Below are 25,941 nucleotides of genomic sequence, written 5' to 3'. Positions count from 1 at the left end.
CCTCGCCTTAGATACACCCCAACCCCTACCCAGTGCAGTCGGCAGTGTAAAAATGAAGCATACAACAAAACAGGGCCGTGCCACATGTTCATGCCAGTTTTTGGCATAGTGGGTCATAATAAATAACTCCAATATAAGTTCACCTGACAACAGACCTGCAAAGAAGAAATATAGTATATGACATGGACTGCGTTAAAGGCACCCTTCCCTAATACCTGGCTGCACAACTTTTGACAATAATGACAGTCTCCAAACGTTTATGTAGGTATCTAAGTACGTCTTGTATCTCTTTGGTGGAAGTTTCTTCAACAGAATCTGGTATGTTGAAATTCAACTATCTGAACCTTTTCTTCACTGACAAATGCAGTTGGGAGAAATTTTGGGAGGCCCCATACACATTTAGATCGTTGGCTCATCCCACCGAAATGTTTCATCTCGTGAAGGAGGTTTATTTTGTATTTGTTTTGTTTTTTTCAGGATTAGGAAAAAGGGTACCTGTAAACCCTTAGTGATGAATGACATACTATGTACGTCATGATGTGGTGTTAGTTACCGCATCATGATGTGCACAGTACGTCATGAAATGAAAGTGTCACCGCAAGTATACTTGCGGTGACACCGGCATCTTAACGGGTGTCTCGGACAGCAAAGCTGTCCGGGCACCCATCGGGGGACCAATCATAGCGGTCCCTGTTTCCCGATCGCTGTGATTGGTCACTCAGATGCGAGTAACCAATCGCAGCGCATCCTGCTTGCCGGCAGGCAAGAATCATCCAGCGCAGCTCTGATCTCCTCATTGTGACAGTTACACTTCAGGAGATTGGAGCTGCTCTGCCCTGGTCTCCAGTCAGTGTCCCCAAGCAAATAAACACACCACGGTGCCCAAATGCACACTGTTCCCCTGACACCCCATCCTCCAACCACCCTTCCTCCCCACAGAACTTCAGTGTACTATAGTTTAAAAAAATATATATTTAAAAATTTTACGATAATTAGATCGTTTTTGTTAGTTTGCCAGAGTACTGGTAGTTAGCTAGAAATAGTTTAGGCGTTTAAAAAAAAAAAAAAAAAGAAATATATACACAAGTTCCATAAATATTGGGGCATCGACACAATTCTAACATTTTTGGCTCTATACACCACCACAATGGATTTGAAATGAAACGGACAAGATGTTCTTTAACTTCAGAATGTCAGCTTTAATTTGAGGGTATCTACATCCAAATCAGGTGAACAGTGTAGGAATTACAACAGTTTGCATATGTGCCTCCCACTTGTTAAGGGACCAAAAGTAATGGGACAGAATAATAATGATAAATCAAACTTTCACTTTTTAATACTTGGTTGCAAATCCTTTGCAGTCAATTACAGCCTGAAGTCTGGAACGCATAGACATCACCAGACGCTGGGTTTCATCCCTGGTGATGCTCTGCCAGGCTTCTACTGCAACTGTCTTCATTTCCTGCTTGTTCTTGGGGCATTTTCCCTTCAGCAAGTGAGATGCTCAATCGGATTCAGGTCAGGTGATTGACTTGGCCATTGCATAACATTCCACTTCTTTGCCTTAAAAAACTCTTTGGTTGCTTTTGCAGTATGCTTTGGGTCATTGTCCATCTGCACTGTGAAGCGCCATCCAATGAGTTCTGAAGCATTTGGCTGAATATGAGCAGATAATATCATCCAAAACACTTCAGAATTCATTCTGCTGCTTTTGTCAGCAGTCACATCATCAATAAATACAAGAGAACCAGTTCCATTGGCAACCATACATGCCCACGCCATGATACTACCACCACCATGCTTCACTGATGCGGTGGTATGCTTAGGATCATGAGCAGTTCCTTTCCTTCTCCATACTCTTCTCTTCCCATCACTCTGGTACAAGTTGTTCTTGATCTCATCTGTCCATAGGATGTAGTTCCAGAACTGTGAAGGCTTTTTTAGATGTCATTTGGCAAACTCTAATCTGGCCTTCCTGTTTTTGACGCTCACCAATGGTTTACATCTTGTGGTGAACCCTCTGTATTCACTTTGGTGAAGTCTTCTCTTGATTGTTTCTTCACCAGGGAAAGAATTCTTCGGTCATCCACCAGAGTTGTTTTCCGTGGTCTTCCAGGTCTTTTGGTGTTGTTGAGCTCACCGGTGCGTTCCTTCTTTTTAAGACTGTTCCAAACAGTTGTTTTGGCTACACCTAATGTTTTTGCTATCTCTCTGATGTTTTTTTTTTTTTTTTTCTCAGCCTAATGATGGCTTGCTTCACTGATATTGACAGTTCTTTGGATCTCATCTTGAGAGTTGACAGCAACAGATTCCAAATGCAAATAGCACACTTGAAATGAACTCTGGAGCTTTTATCTGCTCATTGTAATTGGGATAATGAGGGAATAACACACACCTGGCCATGGAACAGCTGAGAAGCCAATTGTCCCATTACTTTTGGTCCCTTAACAAGTGGGAGGCACATGTGCAGACTGTTGTAATTCTTACACCGTTCACCTGATTTGGATGTAAATACCCTCAAATTAAAGCTGACAGTCTGCAGTTAAAGTACATCTTGTTCGTTTCATTTCAAATCCATTGTGGTGGTGTATAGAGCCATAAATGTTAGAATTGTGTCGATGCCCCAATATTTATGGACCTGACTGTGTGTGTGTATACATGTATGTATGTATGTATGTATGTATATATAATTATATAGTTTGCATCATATAAAATGGCTGAGCATATGTATACAGCAGAGGAGGCATACGCATTTATCTTTTCTGATACAGAAAGTGCAAGCGAGACAGAACAGTTTCAAATTTTGTCATCGTCTGCTAACACTTGTGATGTCGAGCTACAGCAAAATCGCAGACAAGACTCTTTGCCTGACACTAGCGCCATTGACTCCGAATGGATGCCCACAGAGTCATATACTCCATCTGTTTCAGAATTTAATTCTGTCACAGGCATCCGTTATGTTGTTATGGGGTTTAGGGGGGGTGGAGGAATTTTTTAAAATCTTCTTATGAGAAGAACTGCTAAGTTTGATGGTTGAGCAGACCAATTTATACGCTGCTCAATTCATCTCTAGTCACCCCACCTCATATTACGCCAAGAATGGCGTATGGTGCCTTGTTGTGCCGGACATTTTAAAATTTTGGGGTCTCATAAAAAAAACACACTATGAGATCTTATTGGTCATCTGATGTGTTGTACGATACCCCCATGTACAGGGAAGTAATGACAAGACAGCGATTTGAGACATCCTGCGATTTCTTCATTTCGCTGACAACACACTGCCCCCCACGTGATGACCCCAGCCATGACAGACTTTATAAAATTAGGCCCATTTCTAAATTATTTAAATAAAAAATTTAAAGAGGCCTACATCCCAGAAGAAAATATTGCCGTGGATGAGTCGCTTGTCCTTTTTTATGTTTCAAAGGTATTTATTGAAGTTTTACACAATAAAAAGGTACAGAGCACAATGTGCACAAAATAAAGGACAGATTGTCCAGTCAAATAGGCAATCTAGACATATAAACAAAAACAAAATATATAAAAATTATAAGGAAATAGTAACATGATGTCAGGGGTAGTAATCATGCAATGATGTATCTGTTGGTCTACTTCTCAGGTGGTGCACGGAAATGAGAAGACCCACAATCCCATCCATTCCCCAGTAGTGGACAAAACACACAGAATCCTATCATCAAAGTTCTGGGTAGAGAGAAAGATTAGCGGAATGGGGGGAAGACGACCAAGGCTCCCAGACTCCCTCAAATAGGGTAAATGTATCCGAACGGATAGCTGACAGCCGTTCAAGTTGGTAGATCTTGTTGACCCCATCTATCACCGCCTGGTAATTCAGTGACAGGGAACACCACTGGGAGGCAATGTGGATCCTAGCAGCAAGCAAGATATATTGGGTCAGTTTAAATTTAGCATTTGTTAACTTTGATGGCTTGTCACCCAAGAGGAAAACCGAGGGTGTAGGGGGGAGAGCGTGTCCCAACAGGGATAAAAGCAGATCGCTAATGCGACCCCACAACCTGGAGGCTATGGGACATGTCCACCAGGTATGAAACATCGTACCCTCCTCTCCACAGCCCCGGAAACAAGTAGAAGGAACCTCTGGATAGAAGTGATGTAGTTTGGCCGGCACCAGATATGTCCGGTGAAGGACTTTAATTGAGGTCTCAGCCAGGGTGGTTTGCCACGACCCCTTGGAGAGTGTCCGAGAGCGCTGGTGCCATCTAGATGCACTGGATTCCTCCAATAGATCAGCCTCCCATTCTAACATGTAACGAAGCTTAGAATCTTCTGGGGGCGCATTGAGGAAAGTATAAATCCGGGAAAGCAGACCCAGTTTATATAGAGAGAAAGACATTAGCCTTTCAAAAGGGGTATGGTCAATCTTATGGGTACCATTTGTTAAGGAGTGGAGAAAGGAGAAAACTCTCTGGGTATTAAACTGTTCACGGACCGGTGAGGCAAATTTCTCCATAAAATTTGGCATAGATAGCATTTTACCCCGTATTAGGAAAGCCTGGAGAGAGCACAATTTTTTTTCAACCCACCATGCAAAGGCCCCAGGTTGGAGTCCAGGGGGGAAAGCCGGATTACCCAGAAGGTATTCTAAGGGAGACGGTTTGGACTGGAGAGAGCGCTTGAACCTAATGGATCTCCATAGGAGTAATGAATAGTAGGAGAGCAAGGATTTGACACTGAGTGAAGAGGGTAACAAGGAGGTGGTCCAGATAAGGGCTCTCCAGGAATACAGTGTTAACAATGAATGCTCAAGGGTAACCCATATGGGTTGTGCTTGTGCAGAGAGATGTCAGAAATAGTTGAGCCAGTCTGGCTGCCTTGTAATAGTGTGCGAAGTCTGGCACTGAAAGGCCGCCATGAGACTTGTGGCGACAAATAACAAGTTTAGAAATGCGAGATCGTTTATGAGCCCAAATAAATTTAAGGATGTCAACCTGGACAGCCCTTAAGTCAGACGCTGGGACCGGGATCGGTAGAGTGCCGAACAGGTATAGGAGCCGCGGGAGAACCACCATTCTCACTATGTGAATCCTACCCACCCAGGACACCGGAAGGGTTCCCAAGCCTGCAGGTCTTTCCGTATCTGGGTGAACATGGGAGGATAGTTATTTTTATACAGGGAGTTAAGTGACTTGGTTAGTGAAATCCCCAGGTATGGCAGGTAGTTCGGATTGTGTTGAAATGGGAACTTGTCTCACTGACTTGCGGAGTGACGTTACCCAACAAAAGCTCAGATTTAGATTGGTTAATTTGTAGGCCTGACGTAGCTGAGAAAGACTTGAGTAGGGACAGAAGGGAAGGGAATGATATGATGGGATTGGTGAGTGTTAGCAAGAGGTCATCAGCAAAAAGGCTCAGTTTATACTCCACACCCCCCGCCGAGATCCCTGTTATATCTGGATGGGATCTAATCTTAATCGCTAATGGTTCCATGGCTAAGGCAAAAAGGGCTGGGGAGACAGGGCTTCCCTGGCGTGTTCTCCTAAAAATTGGAATAGACTAAGGATGTGAGGAAGGTAATTTGAGGCGAAGAGTACAGCGCTTGGATGGTGGAGTGGAAAGGGCCTCTAATGTTGAATTGAGAGAGAGTCCGCCAAAGATAGGCCCAGGAAACTGTGTCTAAGGCCTTCTCTATATCTAGTGCTAATAAAGCTACTGGAGTTGCAGCTCTGTTCGCCTGATGAACTAAGCCCAAAACCCTTCTTATGTTATCCGGGCTTCTCTGCTGGGGATAAAGCCAACCTGATCTTTGTGTATCAGGTCAGGTAGAAGTCTATTAAGTCTGCGTGCTAGGATATAGGTGAATAACTTATTATCTAGATTCAGGAGTGAGATGGGTCTATAATTAGAGGGCAGGAGAGGGTCTTTATTTGGTTTGGGGATCACAGTGATTTTGGCCGTTAAACTCGAGTGGGGGTGTGGAGCCTTGTAACAAATGGTTACAGTATTGGGTAATGAAGGGGGTTAGCTGGTCGGCAAATTTCTTAAAGTAAAGTGCTGTGTAGCCATCTGGGCCTGGGGCCTTTCTTAGTTTTAAAGTTTTGATTGAGTAAGTCATGATTGGACTATTGAGTTCCTCCAATGCTGCAGGGGAAACCCTCGGGAGAGAAGTAGAGGAGAGGAAGTCATCAGCCTTGAGGCTGGGTTTGTCATTCTGTGTCGAATATAAATGTTTGTAGAAGGATTGGAAGGTATTATGTATGATGTCTGGGTGAGTAGTGGTTCTGCCAGGATCTTGTACGGATTTGATAGACTTGATTAAGTCTCTGCTTGGCCTTTAGTTGGCAAGCCAACATCTTATCTGGCTTGTTAGCGTACTTGTAATAGTAAGAGTATGTCCAGCGGAGGGCTTTTTCTGTATTATTTGAGAGTAGTGTATTCAATTAAGTTTTGATGTCTTTTATTTCTTTCAATAAATATAGGGTCGGGGCTTGCTGATGGGCTCTCGCCAACTTGGCCACTTTAGATTCTAGCGTAACCTGGGCTAAAGACCTATCCTTCTTGAGGCGACCTGAATGAGTTTGCCCCGCATGAAAGCCTTGTGAGTCAACCACAGGGTCATAAGATCAGTGTCTGAGGTGTTATTTATCAAGAAAAAATGTTTAAGTTCGTCCAGTAACGAACACAACCGGCCGGGTCAGCAATGATTCGTTCAGGCGCCAAGTGAAAGGAATATTTGAGCTGGTGACTAGTGTGAAGTCAGCTAAGACCATGTCGTGGTCCGATAATGAGGACACTACATGTCTGGAGTAAGCTAGGGAGGGAAGGCAAGAGGAGGAGGTTAATATTAGATCAATTCTGGTGTATAAGTGATGGGAAGGAGAATAGTAAGTATATCCCCTCTGGGGGCCGTTGTGCTCTCCAGGTATCCGCCAAAGACAGGGATTCCATCACCTGCCTAACTTTGATGTTGTGGGTTGATGGGCGTGCTTGAGCCGGGGGTGGGGGTGGGGGGGGGGTCCAGTACTGGGTTGGGCACAAAGTTAAAGTCCCCACACCACATTAGTTTGTGATAAGTGAGGGGTTCAATAATAGAGTGCATAGAAACAAAAAAGGCAATGGGATCCTCTGTGGGTGCGTAAACGTTCACAATACATAGGGTTTATTCTCTAAGTGCCCAAGAGAATTACATATCTCCCGTTTGGATCTATTATGGAGCGTAGGGGTGTAAAGGGGAAGGAGTTACGCAGTAGGATGATCGCCCCTCTGCTTTTAGAAACATAAGGGGAGGAATAGAAGCGTGTGTATTGGGAATGGAAGTATTTAGGGTGGGAAGTGGGATTCCTGAAAGCAGATCACATCGGGTGAATGCTTGATGTATGTGGAAAAAGCAGACTTATGTTTTCTGGGGGAGTTAAGCCCCCTCACGTTGTGCGTTAATAACTTACACATGGTAGGATGTCAAGAGGCATGTAGGAGGGGGAAAGTCTGCCCATGTGAGCTGCCTCAGGAACGCCACTTCCAGTCGCCACCTAAACAACAATGCAATATGAGCTAATCCCCTGATATGGATAAAGACAGAAAAAGGAAAAAAAAAATCATTAAGTTGAAAACATATATAACAATATAGAACTAAGCCTATGTAGGCCTGGGAAAGAAAGGTGGGTACAATAGGGTGGAGTATGGACTCAAACGAGGTCGTCCAACCCAGCCTAAAGGGCCCAAACATAGGGGCAAACATGACAGTCCTTCACGCAGAGTCCCCGGTAGTTGTTGGATGTCGGGCAAAACAGCAGCTTTAAGTGAAGAGACTACAAAGTCAGAGCTAGTGGACCATAATATAAGAAAAATAAAAAAGGGGGATGGAGAGGAACCTTAGGATACAACAACGATAATCCTGATGCCGTGACAGGTTAGGAGAAGACAAGCAAAAGTCCCAGTCTCAAGCGGGTGGTGACGAAGCTGGTCTCCGTGAAGTCGAGGGTACTGTTGTCCAGACCCTGGCAGGTCGCTGGGGTTCTGGAGCGGCTTCTGGAGCTGGGTCTTGGTCACATGGAACTCCTGCCTTCTGTAGGATCTCGATTCCCTCTCTTTGTAATGCCGAGGTTACCGGTTTCATGTCCCTGCGTCTGCGGAGTGTGGACGGGGCCAAGTTTGCATATAGATGCACTGAAGGGGGCAGACCGGGAAGTTCAGTAAGGTTGCGGGCGGCAGCCAGAATTTGGTCTCGTATGCCAGGGTGATGAAACTTGAGAATAACGTCCCTTGGTAAGGCATCAGAGCGAGGTCTCCCCAGGGCTCTGTGGACACTATCCATCAGGAGTCTCGCCGGGTCTGTCTGTGGCAGCAGGGCCTGGAACAATGCAGACAATGTGGTCGACAGGTCTGTAAAGGTTTCTGGCAGACCTTTGATCCGGAGGTTACCCCTCCTGGTTCTGTTCTCCAAGTCTTCCAGCTTGAGTTCCATTGCTGCGATCTGAGCTGCTTGAGATAGAATATCCGCCTTGTCGGAGTGTAATGCGTCTGAAAGGTCACCAGCACGCGTCTCCAAGTCAGAGACCCGGGTGCCCAGGTCATGGATCTCGCGGGAAAACTCATCTACAGCTTGGGACAGCTCAGAGCGAAATAGGGAGGCGATGTTTCTATAAATTCAGCCTTACCTGGGTCTTGGATGTCCGAAGGCAGTGAGGTGTTGCTAGCTGCCAAGGACGCCGGGCTCAGGGATGCAGGAGCCGGGTCCGCCATGTTGCTTCGGCCCGAGTTTCTGAAGAGCTCCGGCAGAGTCTGCGACGGTACGGGGGTCCCCATCGATTTTGTTCTCCCTTTGTTGCGGGTCATCATAGGAGTCCCTTGCATTATTATTATTATTATTATTATTATTATTATTATTTATTATTAAAGCGCCATTCATTCCATAGCGCTGTACATGTGATAAGCGGTGCACATACATAATACATGCATGAAGGTTTGAGCCCGTGGAGCCGAGTAATCAGCGCTAAATGTGGGGTAAGTTCGGCGCGAGGAGCGGAGCTCAGGGGAACACGTCCGCCATGCGAGCCTCGCGCATGCCCCTCCCACTTGTTCTTTTTAAAGGCAGGCTTCAATTTTGACCATATTTGCCAAGGAAGAGGGCACGATTTGCGCTAAAAATTTATAAGCCCTGTAAGAGCGGATCTGGCTACACCTATAAATTTAGAGTGTTTGAAGGCAAAGATACCCAGTTTTGCCCTCCTGAATGCCCCCCTTCCCTCAATGTGGCAGGTAAAATAGTGTGGGGTCTTTTGCACCCTCTTTTAGATAAAGGGTACCACTTGTACGTAGACAATTATTACATCAGCGTACCCCTTTTCAGGTGCCTTTCAGTCAGAAAGACAGTGGCATGTTGCGCCATACGTCGCAATCCGAGGCCTGTCCAGGCCTGTTGTGAGCCAAAAATTGGAGTCTGGGGGAAATATCGAGACAAAAAAGATGTCCTCATAATGACATCTATACATCCAGACATTAGCAACCCTATTCCTGTGCGTGGCACAAATACCACAGTCTGTAAGCCTGTCTGCATACAGGATTACAATAAATATATGGGTGGGGTGGACCTTGCAGACCAAATGCGGAAGCCCTATAGTGTGGTCAGGAAATCCTGCATTTGGTATAAGAAACTTGCAGACCACCTTATGCAAGTAGCCCCGTATAATTATTTTGTCATATTCCAAAAAGCAGGGAACCAAGGAACATATCTTGATTTTCAAGAACAAATCCTAAAAAATTTAATATTTGGAGAGCAGAGCCAGGATAGCAGTGGGGATAGAGTCATCTAGTCATGCCAGCAGAATTATCCCAGGGCAACTTTTCCCATCAGAGGTGCCCCCTACTGCGGAAAAAAGCAGAACCGAAAAGAGATGTAGGGTCTGTTACAAGAATCGGATACGGCGTGATATCATATATATCAATGTGATACCTGTCCAGATAAGCCTTCGACTTTGCATTAAGCAGTGTTTCCGCATTTACCATACTTCCTTAGATTATTAATTTAATCAAGTTTAAAAAAAAATGTACTTCTTTTATGCACTTTTGGCCATTTTTAACGCTTTCATGACCAAGGGTCATTGATACCCCTGTTACCACGTCTAATTTTGCAAATCAGACATGTTACATTATGTGGTAATAACTTTGGAACACTTTTAATTATCCAAACCATTCTGAGTTTTTCTCGTGACACGTTGTACTTCATGATAGTCATAAATTTGAGTCAATATATTTCACCTTTATTTATGAAAAAATGCTAAATTTACCAAAAATTTAAAAAAATTTGCAATTTTCTAAATTTCAATTTCTCTGCTTTTAAAACAGAAAGTGATACCTCATAAAATATTTATTACTTAACATTCCCCATATGTCTACTTTTATGTTGGCATCATTTTTTAAATGTAATTTTTTTTTTTAGGATGTTAGAAGGCTTAGAAGTTTAGAAGAAAATCTTTAAATTTTGGGATGGTTTCTACTATGTAAGGCCTCTTTCACACTTGCGTTGTCCGGATCCGGCGTGTACTCCACTTGCCGGAATTACACGCCGGATCCGGAAAAACGCAAGTGTACTGAAAGCATTTGAAGACGGAACCGTCTTCCAAATGCGTTCAGTGTTACTATGGCACCCAGGACGCTATTAAAGTCCTGGTTGCCATAGTAGGAGCGGGGAGCGGGGGAACAGTATACTTACAGTCCGTGCGGCTCCCGGGGCGCTCCAGAGTGACGTCAGAGCGCCCCATGCGCATGGATGATGTGATCACATGATCCATGCGCTTGGGGCGCCCTGACGTCACTCTGGAGCGCCCGGGGAGCCGCACGGACGGTAAGTATACTGCTCCCCCGCTCCCCGCTACACTTTACCATGGCTGCCAGGACTTTAGCGTCTTGGCAGCCATGGTAACCACTCTGAAAAAGCTAAATGTCGGCTCCGGCAATGCGCCGAAACGACGTTTAGCTTAAGGCCGGATCCGAATCAATGCCTTTCAATGGGCATTAATTCCGGATCCGGCCTTGCGGCAAGTGTTCCGGATTTTTGGCCGGAGCAAAAAGCGCAGCATGCTGCGGTATTTTCTCCGGCCAAAAAACGTTCCGTTCCGGAACTGAAGACATCCTGATGCATCCTGAACGGATTTCTCTCCATTCAGAATGCATTAGGATAATCCTGATCAGGATTCTTCCGGCATAGAGCCCCGACGACGGAACTCTATGCCGGAAGACAAGAACGCAAGTGTGAAAGAGCCCTAAGCCCCACAATGTGACGACATAACTGGACTGGTCCTTAAAGTGGGTTTTAGAAATTTTATTAAATGTAAGAATTGCTTCTAAAATTCTAAGCCTTCTAATGTCCATTAAAAATAGACATTTTCAAAATGATGCGAACATAAAGTAGACATGGGAAATGTAAAGTAATAACTATTTTGTGAGGTATCACTATCTGCCTTAAAAGCAGAGAAATTTTAATTTAAAAAAATTTATTAATTTTTTAAAAAAATTTTTGTACATTTTGGTGAAACATATTGACAAATCTACCACTGAAGTACATGATGTACACTATGTCACGAGAAAACCATCTCAGAATGGCTTGGATAAGTAAAAGCATTCCAAATTGATGCATGTCAAATTTGCAAAAATCAGTCTGGTCACCAAGGTGCATCATTTTATGTCCTGTTGCACAATGAATGTACATTTAACTAAAAAGCAGCAAAAAAACAAACAAACGTAGCCTAGCCTTCTCATTACTTTACTTTACTACTTCAGATTTCTTTCTATTATACACATCTATTATACACTCCTATTAATTTGTGGAAAGGCAATAATATAAATAAGTAAATTACAAGTTTTACTGACTGTTTTCCCTCAAATAGATATATCAATCTGCTCAGCTTCTCCATTTCTATGACATGCTGCCTGCCAACTGCATTGCAGTTTGTGGTGACAGGTCCTCTTTTTAAAGGAGTTGTTCCTTGATCATTGTAAAAAAATGAAAGTCAGACCTCAAATCTATTTAACAAAGCCCTGTACCTGACATGGATCTAGATATCTCCCTTAGTGCTCAAATTGCTCTCTTAGATTTATTTCGCAGCTCAATGGGCTCAATGTGCGTGTCATTTTACTGCAGCTGAAGGCTGGAACTAAGCATGTGCATCTAATTCACTGAGGTGGACAAAAAATTAGAAAAAGATCAAACAGCAGGTGGCACTTTATAGATGGCTTTCATTATATAACTCGGCTAGAATACATTTTTATTTACATGCAATTAGAAAAGTATTCAGATCCAGGTTCTTTTTTGAAAAAAGTTGAATATTTTTTGTGGGACAACCCATTTAGACAGATGACTTGGATACTGTAACTTGATTCTGTTGCTGAATGACAAGTAACTAGTTACTGTGGCTACACTAGAATTGAAGGTTGGACACAGTAGCATTGCAATTATTATTAGAGTGGACCTAAGAACACCACTTGTATGTGGTTATTTCACACTGTGAAAATTTATTTTAGATATTTTTTGTGTCTTTGTAACACTAAATAACAGCCACTTTTTTGGGACTTGGAGTGTACTTATTTTTATTCATTTTTTTTCCTTTATTTTCTTCTTGACAAATGCTTGTTTAATGAGATAAACAATCTGTACTACACATGTGCCAATGTGGGACTGTTTCTCTTCTTTTTAATAGGTATTTGGCACTAGTGTCAGCTTTGGCATCTGGGGCTGACTGGCTTTTTATTCCAGAAAGTCCTCCTGATGAGGGCTGGGAAGATACCATGTGTTCACGGCTAGGAGAGGCAAGTATCAAACACATACATAGAAATTTAGACATACCATTTTTGAAATGTGATGTTAAAGGCTATGTACACCTTTTGGAGGCAATTTTTGTTTGATTGCATTTTACACAAAAAAAATATTGGTCTTTATTAAAAATATAGAGCCATTCTGTCACAAAGGGTTAACTGTTTTTCTAACTGTGATTTTTACTTTCATTTTGAGCTGGCCATCTAATAAACCTTCTCTCTAAACTAATGAGGTCAAACACGTATTTAAGCCACATTCTTTTCAGTAAGAGAAGTACTGATCTATAATAATGAATGTTTTTAATGTCAGGTTGAGTAAGCTCTGCATGCAGGTTCTCTCGGTCCTGATGGATCCTTTGTTTGAACTCATTGATGAAATCTCTCTAACTACTCACCTTGAAGACGATTTTTCTCGTAGCAATAACAACTGCTTGGAGAGTCGGAGAGATACAAGCCTTTCATGCAAATCCCCATATCTAGTGATTCTTGATGCTCGTTTAATCCTCAGCAGTGATGGCCAGTTCGCCCGCGAACACATGCGGGCTGCCATCTTTTCTCACAAGTCCGGCGAGGTAAGCCCTTATCTGTGCCTGTGCGAGAGCCAGTCTGAAATCAAATGCGGTCACCGGGAGCAGGCAGTTCCGAGAACAGCCGCCGGGGGCCTTCATCGGGCTGTTTTCAGAACTGCCTGCTCCCGCTGACCGCATTTGTTTCAGACCGGCTCGCGGCACATGCACAGGTAAGGGCTTGCCTGTGCCTCGCCGGACTTGTGAGAAAAGATGGCAGCCCGCATGTGTTCACGGGCGAACAATGTGAACTGGCAATCACTGATCTTTAGACATTGTCCATCCTTTCTTCCAAAAGTTGTTTCCAGATTTCATTGCGAACAGGAGGTCTCATTATCTTCCTTCTGCCCTTCTCCATCCTCGGAAAAGGAAGAGACGTACCATAATCTGGACATGAGAAGAAGCGTTCTATCTTACCTCAACATCACCAGTACCTTCAGCCGATCGGAGATTTAAAGCATTTTACTTTGCATCAGCTTTGATACATATGCCCATTAGGTCTCATTTACCAAGACTGTCTGGCCTTGTTGTGCATAGCAACCATTCACAGTACAGCTTTTATCTTCAGTTTTTCTTTCAGTGTACTTGAAAGAAATAAAAAAAATTACCTATTACTAACATAGTTTCTGAGGCTGAAAATTGACATCTGTCCATCCAGTTCAGCTGGTTATCCTGCGAACATTTTTTATGTATAAAATATTTTTAAAGAATTTTTTAAATTTTTTTTAGTTTTCCATGTCAGTATCTGTATTTAAGCGGCCTTCTCAGTGTTCACCAAGCACAATGCCGTACATTGTAAAGCGGCTGTCCTTGCTATCGCAGCTCAGCCCTATTCACTTGAATGGGGCTGAGCTGTGCCTAGGCCATGTGACCAATGAACGTTTCATCACATAGCCTAGTAAAAGCTGGAGAAGGCCATAGCATAACTGCGAGCAGTTTACGCCCACATATGGGGTGTTCATGTAAACCGCAGAATCAGGGTACTAAATATTGTTTTGTTTTACTGTTTATCCTTGCTATGTTTCAGACAAAAATTGATTAAAATTGAAAATCTCAAAAAAAAAAGGGGGACATTTTGAAATTTCATCTCCAATTTCCTTTAATTCTTGTGGAACACCTAAGGGTTTACAAAGTTTGTAAAATCTGTTTTGACTAACTTGAGGGGTGTAGTTTCTAAAATGGGGTCATTTAGGGTGGTTTGATCTATGTAAGTGACTTCCTAACTGAATTAGTCCTTAACGTGGGTTTTGGAAATTTTCTTACATTTTTAGAATTGCTTCTAAAATTCTAAGTCTTTGAAAATTGAGAATTTTTTCAAATGTTTGGAAAATATATAAAAAAAAAAAAGTTCAAAAAATGCGAAACATCTCGACTTGAATTTACCACCATCATGGAGTACAATATGTCATGAGAAAAAATTCTCATGGCATGGATAAGAAAGTGTTCCAAAGTTATTGCCACATAAAGTGACACATGTCAGATTTCCATAAAAACCTTAATGGTCCATAAGGTGAAAAATTGCAATGTCCTTTTAAAGGGGTTATCCCATCTTAGACAATGGGGGCATATCGCTAGGATATGCCCCCATTGTCTGATAGGTGTGGGTCCCACCTCTGGGAGCCGCACCTAAGAGGTGGGACCCACACCTAAAAGGAGAAAGGAGCCGGGGAGAGTTGTAGCTGGAGGACCCCAGGTTTCCCGGGGTCCGTCCACCACCAGGCCACCGCTCCCATTCATTTCTATGGGGCCGACGGAAATCGCTGAGCCAGCGCTCGGCTATTTTCCTCGGCTCCATAGAAATGAATGGAAGGCGGCTGCGCATGCGCAGTGCGCCCTCCTCAGCTTTCTCCGTTTTACTTGTAGGTGCAGGTCCCAGAGGTGGGATCCGCATCTATCAGACAATGGGGCGAATCCTAGCGATATGCCCCCATTGTTTAAGATGGGATAACCCCTTTAACCACTTCAGCCCCCTTAGCTTAAACACCCTTAATGACCAGGCCACTTTTTACACTTCTGCACTACACTACTTTCACCGTTTATTGCTCGGTCATGCAACTTACCACCCAAATGAATTTTACCTCCTTTTCTTCTCACTAATAGAGCTTTCATTTAGTGGCATTTCATTGCTGCTGACATTTTAACTTTTTTTGTTATTAATCGAAATGTAACTATTTTCTTTGCAAAAAAATGACATTTTTCACTTTCAGTTGTAAAATTTTGCAAAAAAAAAAGACATCCATATATAAATTTTTCTCTAAATTTATTGTTCTACATGTCTTTGATAAAAAAAAATGTTTGGGTAAAAGTTATAGCGTTTACAAACTATTGTACAAAAATGTGAATTTCCGCTTTTTGAAGCAGCTCTGACTTTCTGAGCACCTGTCATGTTTCCTGAGGTTCTACAATGGCCAGACAGTACAAACACCCCACAAATGACCCCATTTCGGAAAGTAGACACCCTAAGGTATTTGCTGATGGGCATAGTGAGTTCATGGAAGTTTTTATTTTTTGTCACAAGTTAGCGGAAAATGATGATTTTTTTTTTTTTCTTACAAAGTCTCATATTCCACTAACTTGTGACAAAAAATAAAAACTTCCATGAGCTCACTATGCCCATCACGAAATACCTTGGGGTGTCTTCTTTCCAAAATGGGGTCACTTGTGGGGTAGTTATACTGCCTGGCATTTTAGGGGCCCAAATGCGTGCAAAGTAGTTTGAAATCAAAATCTGTAAAAAAATGGCCGGTGAAATCCAAAAGGTGCTCTTTGGAATGTGGGCCCCTTTGCTCACCTAGGCTGCAAAAAAGTGTCACACATGTGGTATTGCCGTACTCAGGAGAAGTTGGGCAATGTGTTTTGGGGTGTCATTTTACATATACCCATGCTGGGTGAGATAAATATTTCAGCAAAAGACAACTTTTCCCATTTTTTTTATACAAAGTTGGCATTTGACCGAGATATTTCTCTCACCCAGCATGGGTATATGTAAAATGACACCCCAAAACACATTCCCCAACTTCTCCTAAGTATGGCAATACCAGATGTGTGACACTTTTTTTTGCAGCCTAGATGCGCAAAGGGGCCCACATTCCTTTTAGGAGGGCATTTTTAGACATTTGGATCCCAGACTACTTCTCGCGCTTTAGGGCCCCTAAAATGCCAGGGCAGTATAAATACCCCACATGTGACCCCATTTTGGAAAGAAGACACCTCAAGGTATTCAATGAGGGGCATGGCGAGTTCATAGAATAAATCATTGCCGGTATTTTTTATTTTTATTTTTTTATATACAAAGTGTTTGCCAAAGTATATGAACACCGCCGCCTCCTCAGCTCATATGCCTCGGCAAACGTATCTTTTACTGCAGAGGAGAAATCTCGTCTTGCAGCGCCGCATACACTGACTTTTGTGTAATCTGACAGCAGCGCAATGCTTCTGTCAGAATGCACATCAGTGCTGCAGCTGGTTCATCGGTTGGTCCACCTGGAAGGTAAAAAAAACAAAACAAAAAAGAAAAAAACCAGGCCGCAACGCAATGAATTTATTAACTTTATATTAAAATTTGAACGGAACATATAAACTTTATTTAACTTTTTGAACTGAACGTTAACTTTTTTGCTTACCGGTGTTTTTTTTTTTTTTTTTACCTTTTATAGGACAAACCTCTCCTTCCCCATGGGACAATGTGCAAAGCGCAAATCGCCCAAAGATGTGGCGAAGTACATTATGCACTTTATCCCAGGTGAAAGGAGAGGTTTGCAGCAGCTGTGAGTAAAAGGGCCCTAATAGTCCTGTGTGCCTGTCCTGTGAGATGCAATCCCTATGCTAAGTGTACCTGTGTGTGGTACTTCCGGAAACACTCACCAAAGCATAGGGCAGGGTGGTCAGGGCAGTCAGGACAGAAATAGCGGGTGTCACGCCTTATTCCACTCCTGTTACAGACACAACATCTTTTTCGGGGTGACGGTTGGGTTGAGGTACCAGCAACGACACTGGGGAAATGTCGCTCGTGTAGACGGCTCACTACACTGGTGGATGGGGCCACGGAACCTCCTGGATACAGGAGGTTCGCGATGATCTCTTACTGAAATTTGAGGAAGGATCCCGTTCTCCCAGCCTTACTGTAGAGAACAAAACTATTGTACATCGCCAATTAAATCAAATATACAGACACCTTCTTATACCAGCGTCTGGTGCGTCGGGAAACTAAATAGGGAGCCAACATCTGGTCATTGAAGTCCACCCCTCCCATGAGCGCATTATAGTCGTGGACTGAGAGGGGCTTTTCAATGACACGGGTTGCCCGTTCAATTTGTATTGTCGTGTCTGCGTGAATGGAGGAGAGCATGTAAACATCACGCTTGTCTCTCCATTTCACCGCGTTACACAAGGCAGCCCTCTCCCCCCTTGCAAGACGGGTGGTAACGAGACGTTGGGGGAAGCCCCGGCTAATAGGTCGCACGGTGCCACAGCAGCCAATCTGTTCTAGGAACAAATGCCTGAAGAGGGGCACACTTGTGTAAAAATTGTCCACATAAAGATGGTACCCCTTGCCAAATAAGGGTGACACCAAGTCCCAGACTGTCTTCCCACTGCTCCCCAGGTAGTCAGGGCAACCGACCGGCTCCAGGGTCTGATCTTTTCCCTCCATAGATCCGAAATTTGTGGGTATAGCCTGTGGCCCTTTCACAGAGCTTATACAATTTGACCCCATACCGGGCGCGCTTGCTTGGGATGTATTGTTTGAAGCCAAGGAGCCCGGTAAAATAAGGGACTTGTCTACGCAGATGTTTTGCTCAGGGGTATACAAATCTGCAAATTTCTGGTTGAAGTGGTCTATGAGGGGCCGAATTTTGTGGAGCCGGTCAAAAGATGGGTGGCATCTGGGACGGGAGTGCAGGAAACGCAGGATGGTCTCAAAATGTGCCCTGGACATAGCAGCAGAGAACATGGGCATGTGATGAATCGGGTTCGGGGACCAATATGACCGCAATTCATGCTTTTTGGTTAGACCCATGTTCAGGAGAAGGCCCAGAAAAGTTTTTAATTCGGAAACTTGGACTGGTTTCCACCGGAAAGGCTGGGCATAATCGCTTCCCGGGTTGGCGGCTATAAATTCAGTGGCATACCGATTTGTTTCTGCCACGATTAAGTCCAAGAGCTCCGCAGTCAAGAACAGCTCAAAAAATCCCCGTGCCGGACCGATCTGAGCTGTCTCAACCCGAACTCCAGACTGGGCGGTGAAAGGGGGAACTACAGGTGCGGCTGAAGTTGGGGACTGCCAATCAGGGTTTGCCAGCACCTCAGGAACTCTAGGGGCTCTACGGGTGGCTGCAACAGGGTAACTACTGCACGTGCCACCGTACCAGCTTCAACTGCCCTTCTGGTGCTCGCCACTTCACCATGTTGTACGGCAGTGCTGGTACTAGGTCCAGGGAGGGCTGCGCTGCTGGTGTATGCCTCACCACGTAATCCGACAGCGCCAGCCCCACTCTGCTGCTCTTGAAGCGGATCCTGCGCAACCTGTGGTCTAGCGACACGGGGCCGGGTACGCCTGGTGCTATCAGGGACCTCAACCTCCTCGTCCGAACTTTGGGTCAGACTGCCACTGCTTTCTACAGGTTCATATTCTGACCCGCTAGATTCGTCAGATGAGGATTCTCATTCCTCATCCGACTGGGTCAGAAGCCTGTAGGCCTCTTCAGAAGAATACCCCCTGTTTGACATTTGGACTACTAAATTTAGGGGTATTCCCTGAGACTACCCAAGAAAAAAAAGCAAGCCTGTCTTACAAATGGGAGGCTAGCGCCGCAGCGCTTGGAAAGTGATTGTGCAGTGATCAAAAAAAAAATATTTTTTTGTCACTGCGGTGGGGCGGGCGTGTGTGAACGCACGTGTGGGCGACCGATCAGGCTTGATCGGGCAAACACTGCGTTTTGGGTGGAGGGTGAACTAAGGTGACACTAATACAATTATAGATCTGACTGTGATCAGTTTTGATCACTTACAGATACTATAAAAGTACAAATGCTGATTAGCGATACGCTAATCAGCGAATCAGTGACTGCGGTGGGCTGGGCGCTAACTGACGTTAAACTACCTAACCAAGGGACCTAAACTATCCTAAACCTAACCGTCAATACTAGTGAAAAAAAAAGTGACAGTTTACGCTGATCACTTTTTTTCCCTTTCACTAGTGATTGACAGGGGCGATCAAGGGGTGATTAAGGGGTTAATTGGGGTGATGGGGGGTGATCTGGGGGCTAAGTGTGGTGTTGGGTGTACTCACTGTGATGTCTGCTCCTCTGCTGGAACCAACCGATGAAAAGGACCAGCAGAGGAGCACAGAAGCCATTTAACACCTTATATTTATAAATATAAGGTGTTAGATGGCTTCTGATTCGATTTTTTTAAAATCAGCAACCTGCCAGCAACGATCATTGGCTGGCAGGTTGCTGACAAAATACTCCTTAAACTTTTGCCGGCCTGCGATGCGCGGGGCCGGCTTTGAGCGAAATCTCTTGAGATGACGTGTATATGCGTGACTCTGCGCAGAGCTGCCGCCTCCGGAACGCGATCCTGCGTTAGGCGGTCCGGAGGCGGTTAAAGGGAATCTTTTAGCAGAGTTGTACCTATGAAACTGGCTGAACTGTTGCATGTTTGCTTAATAGCTGAATGTATCCATGTTGGTCCCATGTTCATATGTGCCTGCATTGCTGAGAATTTTTTTTTTATATATACAAATGAGCCTCTAGGAGCAACGGGGGCATTGCTGTTACGCCTAGAGGTTCTGCTCTCTGCAACTGCCGCTCTCTCTGCACTTAAATTGACAGGTCCAGGCAGTGGAGTGGAGAGGACACAGTAGTTGCAGAATGAACAGAGCCTTTAGGAGTAATGTCCCAGCTTCGCATTTCATCTATTTCATTTAATGTTTGTGTGTGTCATTAAAAGATATCGACCGTGTCCACTATACCAGGGGCATCTATAGTACCTCGCCCCCTTAACAGTGAACTCCACAGCCTCCCACCCCTTAACACTGCCCCCCCCCAGTGCCACGTCTCCTTAAAATGGGACCTTCACAGCAGCCCACCCCCTTAACTTACACCTTCACAGGAGCCTGCCCCTTTAACAGTGAGTTATACAGCACTCCACCCTCTTAAATGTGACCTCCGCCATTCCCAGCCCCCTTAACAGAGACCTCCACAGCGACTGCTCCTTTAACAGTGACCTCACAGTACCCCGCTGCCCCTTTTAATAATGGCCTCCACAGTCCCCTCCTCCTTAACAGTGACCTCCATAGTACCCACCTGTTTAACATTGACCTCCACAGCGGCCTGCCCCCATAACAGTAACATCCACAGCGCCCCCTCCCCTTTAACAATGACCTCCACAGCGGCCGCCCCTTTATTAGTGACCTCCACAGTACCCAGTCTACTTAAGGGTCCATTCACACATCCGCAATTCCATTCCGCATTTTGCGCAACGGAATTGCGGACCCATACATTTCTATGGGGCCGCACGACGTGCGGCCCCAATCTGGAATTGCGTTCCGATCCTGAAAAAAATAGAACATGTCCTATTCTTGTCCGCAATAGCGGACAAGAATAGGCATATTCTCTTAGTGCCGGCAATGTGTGGTCCGCAAAATGCGGAACGCACATTGCCGCTGTCCGTGTTTTGCGGAGCCACAAAACACACACGGGTGTGTGAATGGACCCTAACAGTGATTTACACAATAACCCGCCCCCTTAACAGTGACCTCCACAGAGCTCCGTTCCCTTAAAATGTGACCTTCTCAACACCCCACCCCCTTAACAGTGACCTCTACAGCACCTCGCCCCTTAACACTGCCTACATAGCGGACCGTCCCCTTAACTGTGTCCTCCACCATTCCTTGCCCCCGTCACAGAGACCTCCACAGCGCCCGCCCCCTTAACAGTGACCTCCACAACGGCCCGCCCCTTTATTACTGACCCCCACAGTACCCAGTGTCCTTAACAATGATTTCCACAACACCCCACCCCCTTAACCCCTTTAAGGACACAGCCTTATTTCACCTTAAGGACCAGGCCATTTTTTGCAAATCTGACCAGTGTCACTTTAAGTGGTGATAACTTTAAAACACTTTGACTTATCCAGGCCATTCTGAGATTGTTTTTTCGTCACATATTTTCGTCACACGTACTTCATGACACTGGTAAAATGAAGTAAAAAAAATTCATTTTTATTTATAAAAAAATACCAAATTTACCCAAAATTTGTAAATAATTGCAAATTTCCAAGTTTCAATTTCTCTACTTCTATAATACATAGTAATACCTACAAAAATAGTTATTACTTTACATTCCCCATATGTCTACTTCATGTTTGGATCAATTTGGGAATGTTATTTTATTTTTTGGGGATGTTACAAGGCTTAGAAGTTTAGAAGCAAATCTTGAAATTTTTCTGAAATTTTCAAAAACCCACTTTTTAGGGACCAGTTCAGGTCTGAAGTCACTTTGCGAGGCTTACATAATAGAAACCACCCAAAAATGACCCCATTTTAGAAACGACACCTCTCAAGGTATTCAAAACTGATTTTACAAACGTTAACCCTTTAGGTGTTGCACAAGAGTTATTGGCAAATGGAGATGAAATTTGAGAATTTCAATTTTTTGGCAAATTTTCCATTTTAATCCATTTTTTCCAGTAACAAAGCAAGGGTTAACAGCCAAACAAAATGCTATATTTATTGCCCCGATTCTGTAGTTTGCAGAAACACCCCATATGTGGCCATAAACTACTGTACGGGCACACAGTAGGGCGTAGAGGGAAAGGTGCGCCGTATGGTTTTTGGAAGGCAGATTTTACTGGACGTTTTTTTTGACACCGTGTCCCATTTGAAGCCCCCCTGATGCACCCCTAGAGTAGAAACTCTATAAAAGTGACCCCATCTAAGAAACTACACCCCTCAAGGTATTTAAAACTGATTTTACAAACTTTGTTAACCCTTTAGGTGTTCCACAAGATTTAATGGAAAACAGAGATACAATTTCAAGATTTCACTTTTTTGGCAGATTTTCCATTTTAATAATTTTTTTCCAGTTACAAAGCAAGGGTTAACAGCCAAACAAAATTCAATATTTTTGGCTCTGATTCTGTAGTTTACAGAAACACCCCATATGTGGTCGTAAACCGCTGTACGGGCACACAGCAAGGTGCAGAAGGAAAGGAATGCCATACGGTTTTGGAAGGCAGATTTTGCTGGACCGTTTTTTTTGACACCATGTCCAATTTGAAGCCCCCCTGATGCACCCCTAGAGTAGAAACTACCAAAAAGTGACCCCATTTTAGAAACTACGGGATAGGGTGGCAGTATTGTTGGTACTAGTTTAGGGTACATATGATTTTTGGTTGCTCTATATTACACTTTTTGTGAGGCAAGGTAACAAGAAATAGCTTTTTTGGCACCGTTTTTTTTTTTTTTTGTTATTTACAACATTCATCTGACAGGTTAGATCATGTGGTAATTTTATAGACCAGGTTGTCACAGATGCGGCGATACCTAATATGTATACTATTTTTTTTTATTTATGTAAGTTTTACACAATGATTTCGTTTTTGAAACAAAAAAAAGTTTGTCTCCATAGTCTGAGAGCCATAGTTTTTTCAGTTTTTGGGCAAATATCTTGGGTAGGGCATGTAAAGAGTTTGAAAATCCGGTGGACTGTAAGAAGTACAAAATCACACAATACATAAATTGTAAAACACCAGGAGTAGTTTATGCCATACAATGCGGCTGTCCCAAAATCTATATAGGGAAAACCGTACAAGCACTCCCGAGAAGAATATCAAAACACCTAAGTGATATCAATTTGAAAACAGACACCACGCTCTCTAGACCCATCCAGGCAGAGCACGACGGCAAAAGTGATAGTTTGAAAGTATAGGGGATAACCAAAATCAAAGCAGCCCCGAGACAAGGGGATATAGATAAAAAATTACAGCAGGAAGAAACCCGCTATATATATAGACTCAGAAGTCTTTCACCCCTAGGCCTAAATAAAGGGTTCACTTTTGCATCATTTTTGTAAAAATTATCCTAATAAAAATAATAGAATAAAACAATAATGAAATAAAAGTAATTAGACCTTCTTGAATTTATTAATTTGGAGAGTGGCATATTCATAATCAAAAAATCATATAAAAATTATAATGTAAACATCTTAAGAAGTCTATATAATGCATTACCCACTGGAAAATCCACTGTCAGCTGACAGATCTGCAGAAAAATAACAATAATAACTAATAATAGCCCGAATTAATACCTGGAAGAGATGGAGATGGTAGTGGGTGCGTCGCCTTCCTGGGGATCCAGATGATGCTGTATGGACCTGTAAGGAAAATAAGAAAAATAAGTAACAAAATATAACTGTATTAAAATCATGTAATTTACAGCTATACAGTCGAAAAACGTTCAAATGAAAGACAACAATAAAATCAAGATAGGTGGTTTGGCACACGAGAAGTACCATATTAACACCAATAGTAAGAAGGTACTATACATTATGTTCGTAATAAAAGGATCAAAAGAAGGTAGAAAATTACCCAAGGTCTGAGAGAAGCGCTAAAAGAAAGACAAGCAGGAAGAGAGAATAGATAAAAACATCTAAGTACAAAGACATGCGCAGAGAATCAACATGGTCAACAAAACCTCTAAGTACAGCGACATGCGCAGTACCTTCTCCAGCCGAATCTACACATCTTAACATCTGATGATCGGTGAATAATCCAATATAGATAGATCAGCCAGTGAATCTAAACCGCAAAGCTCTAAGTCCAGGGACATGCGCGGGAACGGAGTGAGATCGCGCGAGTAAACACGTCAGAGCTGGGCGATACAAACAGCCTATTAGAGATCACGTTAGAAGCAATAGGGACGAGCTCACCAAGGAGCAAGACCATTGGTTGAAACATATCTCGTCATTCCAGTGGGAGTTTTCAAATACACCCGGCAACTCCACTCTCCTCATAGACTGCCTGATCCCCTGAGGACGCCATATCTATGGCGAAACATGTCGGGGGGCAGCATCTAAGCTTTTAGAACACAGGGGACCCACTATGAGAGTGCTTGTTGTTAAACAGCCAGTCTATAGTATAGCAGGTGACTGCGTCGCCAATAAGGCAGCACAGCGAGAGACTGTACTGTCAATTGAACAAATCTAGGAGATAAGACAGGCAGCAGGTAGTTATCGCAGTATCTGCAGCACTATTAACGCCACAATACAGCGCCAATAGGCACTAAAACTAAGCAGCCTGCTGACAATGTTGTGAATAACTGTAGCAAAAAAGTGGATACTGATATCCAATTCAGCATACTAAGAGGCAAACAGCCAGCTGAATTAAGCCACAGTCATCATTGTCAAACGGCTGCTAGTTGATCAATATATTTAGTATAGCACTGCTCAGGTCCACCAGTGAAAGTTTTAAACATATAATTTAAGCAGGCTAGCAATAAGTTTTTCACTAATTATTAAATGTAATAAAATAAAAGTTAATTTTTACTATTAATAAGATAAAAAAAAATCAAAAAGCGCACGTCAAGAGTAGGCAGCCAATAGTCTTATGACTAAATGTAAAATACAATAATAAGTGCCTCTACGTACGCTGGGTATACACCTATGTAATAATTGAGATGACTGTTTGGCACTATTTTGGGGTGCGTATGACTTTTTGATCCCTTGCTATTACACTTTTTGTGATGTAAGGTGACAAAAAATAGCTCTTTTTTTAGACCGTGTTTTTTTTTTTTTTTTACGGTATTCACCTGAGGGGTTAGGTCATGTGATCTTTTTATAGAGCAGGTTATTACGGACGTGGCGATACCTAATATGTATACATTTTTTTATTTATGTAAGTTTTACACCATTATTTCATTTTTGAAACAAACAAAAAAATCATGTTTTAGTGTCTCCATATTCTGAGAGCCATAGTTTTTTCAGTTTTTGGGCGATTATCTTAGGTAGGGTCTCATTTTTTGCGGGATGAGGTGAGGTTTGATTGGTACTATTTTGGCGTACATGCAACTTTTTTGATCACTTTTATTACCTTTTTTGGGAAATAAGGTAAGCAAAATTTCAATTTCATCATAATTTTTTTATTTTTATGGCGTTCACCGTTCGGGTAAAGTAACATGACCGTTTTATAGATCAGGTCGTTACGGACGCGGTGATATCAAACATGTTAGAAAAACAAAAAAGACCCAAGGCGTCCCAGAGGAGGTTGGAAAACTGTGCCCACCCAATATAACCACAAAGGACACCCGTGATTTGTAACTCTGTACAAACTCCCGAGTATAATAGCGAAAGAACAAGAAAACGGAGCTCATTGAACCAAAAAGTTAAAATATACTTTATTATAACATGATTAAAAAATAATAATAAAATATATATATAATGTAAAGAAGCAAGTAAATATAGTGCCGTTAAAAAGTGAATGGGAGCAGAGAAAGAGCGCCACCCTGGGATAGCACACAGGTTAATTGTAAAGCATATATGTGGATCAAGGGAACATACTAGGTACAGTGACCAACCAATGACCCAAAAGG

General features: G+C 43.1%; 1 protein-coding gene across 1 annotated transcript in view; it reads left to right on the top strand.

Annotated features, from left to right (window-relative positions):
* PFKL (phosphofructokinase, liver type) overlaps window positions 1-25,941 on the top strand; it is a 388,593-nt gene that overhangs the window by 98,513 nt on the left and 264,139 nt on the right. The window contains exon 7 of the mRNA XM_040439347.1: window positions 12,672-12,780. Within this exon, the coding sequence (XP_040295281.1) occupies window positions 12,672-12,780 (109 nt within the window). The remainder of the gene's footprint in view (window positions 1-12,671; window positions 12,781-25,941) is intronic.

Source organism: Bufo bufo, chromosome 7, assembly GCF_905171765.1.
Source record: "Bufo bufo chromosome 7, aBufBuf1.1, whole genome shotgun sequence".
Classification (NCBI taxonomy): Eukaryota; Metazoa; Chordata; class Amphibia; order Anura; family Bufonidae; genus Bufo; species Bufo bufo.
Note: the sequence above shows the minus strand (reverse complement) of the source record. Positions and strands in the feature narration are given on the sequence as shown.